The sequence below is a fragment of the Meleagris gallopavo genome, chromosome 25 (assembly GCF_000146605.3).
Source record: "Meleagris gallopavo isolate NT-WF06-2002-E0010 breed Aviagen turkey brand Nicholas breeding stock chromosome 25, Turkey_5.1, whole genome shotgun sequence".
Lineage (NCBI taxonomy): Eukaryota > Metazoa > Chordata > Aves > Galliformes > Phasianidae > Meleagris > Meleagris gallopavo.
Window position 1 is genome coordinate 5,357,250 of NC_015035.2, and position 3,948 is coordinate 5,361,197.

At 49.5% G+C, this 3,948-nt stretch overlaps 1 protein-coding gene across 1 annotated transcript; it reads right to left on the reverse strand.

Annotated features, from left to right (window-relative positions):
* Nucleotides 1-6: 6 nt before the first annotated feature.
* CNR2 (cannabinoid receptor 2) lies at nt 7-3,939 on the reverse strand. The gene has a single exon (XM_031556831.1). It carries the CDS (start codon nt 1,894-1,896, stop codon nt 841-843), a length of 1,056 nt encoding a protein of 351 aa, XP_031412691.1. The 5' UTR covers nt 1,897-3,939; the 3' UTR covers nt 7-840.
* Between the last annotated feature and the right edge of the window lie 9 nt (nt 3,940-3,948).

Below are 3,948 nucleotides of genomic sequence, written 5' to 3' on the forward strand. Positions count from 1 at the left end.
CCCAGCAGCGAGGCCCTCCGCCTCCCCATCCGCCTCTGCCCGCGGCGCGTCCCTGACTGCTGCCTGCGCTCTGTGAGGAGGAAGGGTTGGCGCTTCAGCTTCCCCGAGACCCCTCAATCCTGGGTCGCGTCGGCTGCATGTTGAGCCAGGGCAGAGTCCAAAGGCCTCGCGCCCGTGCCCGGACAGGCCAGGCAGGCCGGGCCCTGAGGCAGCCCCGCGGTCCTTAGGGCACTGGTGAAGGGCCCGGGGGTTTTACAGCCAAAACTGCTGCTTCTGTGTGATTTGCACAAGAATCTATTGCCTCAGAGGTTAGTGGAAGAAAAGGCTGAAACATTTATTTAATGTTTAATTTTATAACATCCAACAACATGTGGCAGAGATTAAGTTTCTGTAAGTCTGCAAGGCGGGCATAAATAGGTGTACTGTTACTACGCAGTACTGCTAGAGCTTTGCTGACAGTGCTTGTGTAACTCTGCCCGTGCCAAGCAAAGGGCTGGGACAACACTTTGTGAAATGCTGAGGCAGACATAACTGAGTGCAAGGAAAAGTTCAGGTAGCTACTGGCGGGCAGATGGGATTTGCTGTTCCGAGGTATGGCATCACCCTCTGCTTTGTGTGCAGCACACCATGACATGGCACAGGGTCTTGGCAGCCCTGGGAATGGCAGTCTGTACAGGTCTGGGCATTTAGTGTCCCAGTGTCTAAGAAAACATCAGTAGGAGCTGACTCCACGACCCAATCTGTCATCTCCCAGGACTTCTACAAGGACAGAAAATAAAAGCAATCCAAAAGAGAAATGATCCACACTCCAGCTGAGCTCAGACTTCCTGGCACTGCATCCTACATGACATGTATGTCCTCACAGACAGTCTCTATCATGGAGGACCTGTGAGCACTCTCTGCTTCCGGGCTGTCATTTGAGGTCCTCAGCTGCCTCCTGCAACGGGAAAGGCGCATCCTCAGGGAGGAATACAGCTCCTTGCTCCGCAGGGCATAAATAATGGGGTTTACCATAGAATTGAACAGGCAGAGGGTGCTGCAGAAGGCAAATACCTTGCGCAGGTGATTGTTCAGCCTTACAAAGATGCTGTAAATCATGAGAATTAGGGCCGGCAACCAGCACAGCACAAGGACGGTCAGCACCATGACGAGGGTCTTGGCCAGCATGATGTCCATCCTCATCCTGGCGTTCTGCTTTCCCACATGCACCTGGTGTTTATCCATGGATGCCACATGCTGGTGAGCCCTCCACAGCACATGTGCGTAAGCGCAGACTATACACCCCAGCAAAATCAAGACAAGACAGATCCAAGTGGACAGATAATTGTTGTCCACAAAAGGGAACAGCTCGGAACAGGCTGAGTGGAGTGTACAGCAGTTCCAACCCATCAGAGGCAGGAAGGCATTGGCTACACATATCAGCCAAAGCACTCCTAGTGCTGTCCACGCTCTCTTTCTCGTCACAAGCAGCTTGTATTTGGAGGGGCGGCTGATGGAGATGTAGCGGTCCAGGGCCGTTAGCAACAAGCTGCTCAGGGAGGCGGTGAAAGATGTGTTCACCCCTCCCAGCTTCAGCAGGAACAATTCTTTAGAAGAATCAGTTTCATTAAAGACATGGAAGTTAACAAAACTTCCTACAAAGATGATGCTGGCCAAGAGGTCCGCCAAGGCCAGGCTGCTGATAAAGATGTAAGAAGGCTTTCTCCTTGTACCAGAGGAGGAGAAGATCAGGTAAAGTACCAGACAGTTCTCAAAAATGCACAATGTTCCAAAGAGGCCACAAAGTGTGGCAATGCTGATCTTCTGCACTTGTGTGCTGAGCACCATGAAGCATTTCATGCTCTTGGAGCTCGCAATGCATTTGGAGGCATTTTCATACATCTCACAATTATCCATTATACTTAACTGGAGCCGGGAGCTTGCAGGGAGAGTTTTGGCTTCCTGTACTCCAGCTGCTCTGAAAAAGATTGAGGGGAAGGTGAGGGATAGCTCCACAGGAACACTACAATTAGTAAATTCAGTTCCCTTGATGTATCCCTTCTTTTACACAAAAGGAGATGATCCTGTTGCAACCTCCTCTCAGGGAAATGCAGTGTGATGGGGAAATGCCTGCTAGGGGTGCAGAGCTGCTCAGTGCATGCTGTAGCAGTCAAGTCCTGTTTTTCTCTACACTTCCGCAGTTTAATGCATTCAAATCCCTTCATCTTTACCACACTGAAGAGCTTGTTCTCATTCATCAAGGACAGCAGATGACTTTGGAGGCTACAACAGATAGCAGTGACCAACACTCTAGAAAACCACATCCACCACATTTTAGCAGCAAGAGATGTTTGTACTTGTCTCCATTACTTCCTTCCCCACTGAGTACCCACTCCTCTGACTGCTGCTGCTGTTCCTGTGCTTCACAGCAGCTGCGAACACCCATCAGCCTGTGATGTTGTCCAGAACCCACTGAGAAGACCCTGACCCCACACTTTGCTCCCACCTGCCCACTGGGGAACAAACATTGGCAGCTGCAGGGTATTCAGTCGCTTGTTACACCCAGAGCATTTTGATCCTGATTTGCATTTCTTGGCATATTGGACTGGAGTAGTCCTGGACTTTGGGATGAAACGTGGCTTAGCATTGCAGCAAGCTGCTCTCCTCTTACGTCAGGTTCTGGCATGGGGCAACCACACAGGACCACAGCTATTGCACTCCAACCTCAGCATCTCATGTTTCCGGCAGCTCTTCGCAGAACATGCAGCAGTAATTACTCAATGTCATTATTAAATCTGACAGCCCTTGACTCCCCAGAGGGGTGCACTGTGCAGCCAGGTGGGCTTTGACACATCTCAGGACTCACCAGGGATGCTGCCTCCTTGGGTACCCAAAACTCCCTCAGCAAAACCTTGCTATCCAAACCAAGACATCACTTAAGCGAACTCTACCTTGACATCTATTAATTGCAAACAGCTTCCCTTTCTTAAATTCTCCATACCTGCATTTACGTAGTGTCCAAAGAACACTACAATGCAGTGTTCAAGAAATGTTTAGATATTGTACTACGGGACACAGTCTAGAGGGGAAATGATAGGTGGACAGTTGGGCTTGATGATCTTGGAGGCCTTTTCCAACCTTAATGATTCTATGACTCTGTACTGAGGAGACTGGAAACCACTTGAACAAAAAGCAAGTGCCTGTAGGTAAGCAAAGTGCTGTCCCCTGTGCAATGTTGCGTCAGGAGAAACTTTGGTTATAGTGGCAAAAAACTCCTGTACTGACCGTTCTGGGGCCGTTTCCTCCATTAACCTGATATAATTAAGATAAGCCCTTAGGTTCAAAATGCAGCACTGTGCTGGGCTTGTAGACATCAGCCAGGCAGCCAGACCTCCTCTTCCCATATTTGCTGTGCCTCAGGCTGAGTGACAAGGACAGCTTTCTGCAGTTTGGACTGAACTCCCCCCAGTCCTCCTTCCAACTGTTGTGTCTGCAAGGGAAGGCACGGGGCCCTAGGTCTACCCGGTCTACCTCTTTGCACAGTTTTGGCACTACTTTGGAAGTAGCTGTTCCCTCTGGCTTGTCCCTCTGGCCACATTAAGAAATGCCCAGCAGTTATTTTCCTGACGTTAAAAACTCTATGGCACAAGTGCCACGTTGAGGATTATTGGCTTTATTTGTTTTCAGTCACTATCTGCCCACTGCAGAGCTGCAACACTGTGCCAGCACGAAGCACACGACATGGCAGAGCAGTGCTCCACTGAAATCCCACATGGAGCCAAACGCAACACCAACCAGCAGAGTGCTTGGCCTCAGAGCTCAGCACCACTCACGTTTGCAAAGCATTTGGAAGTCTCTCCAGTATATTTAATGTAAATATTTTTAAAAACCAGCTGTAAAGAGTCAGTCTTCAGTCTACTACTGAAACACTTACCTTCTTTTTGCTCTTGTTAAGAAAGCATTCATCCA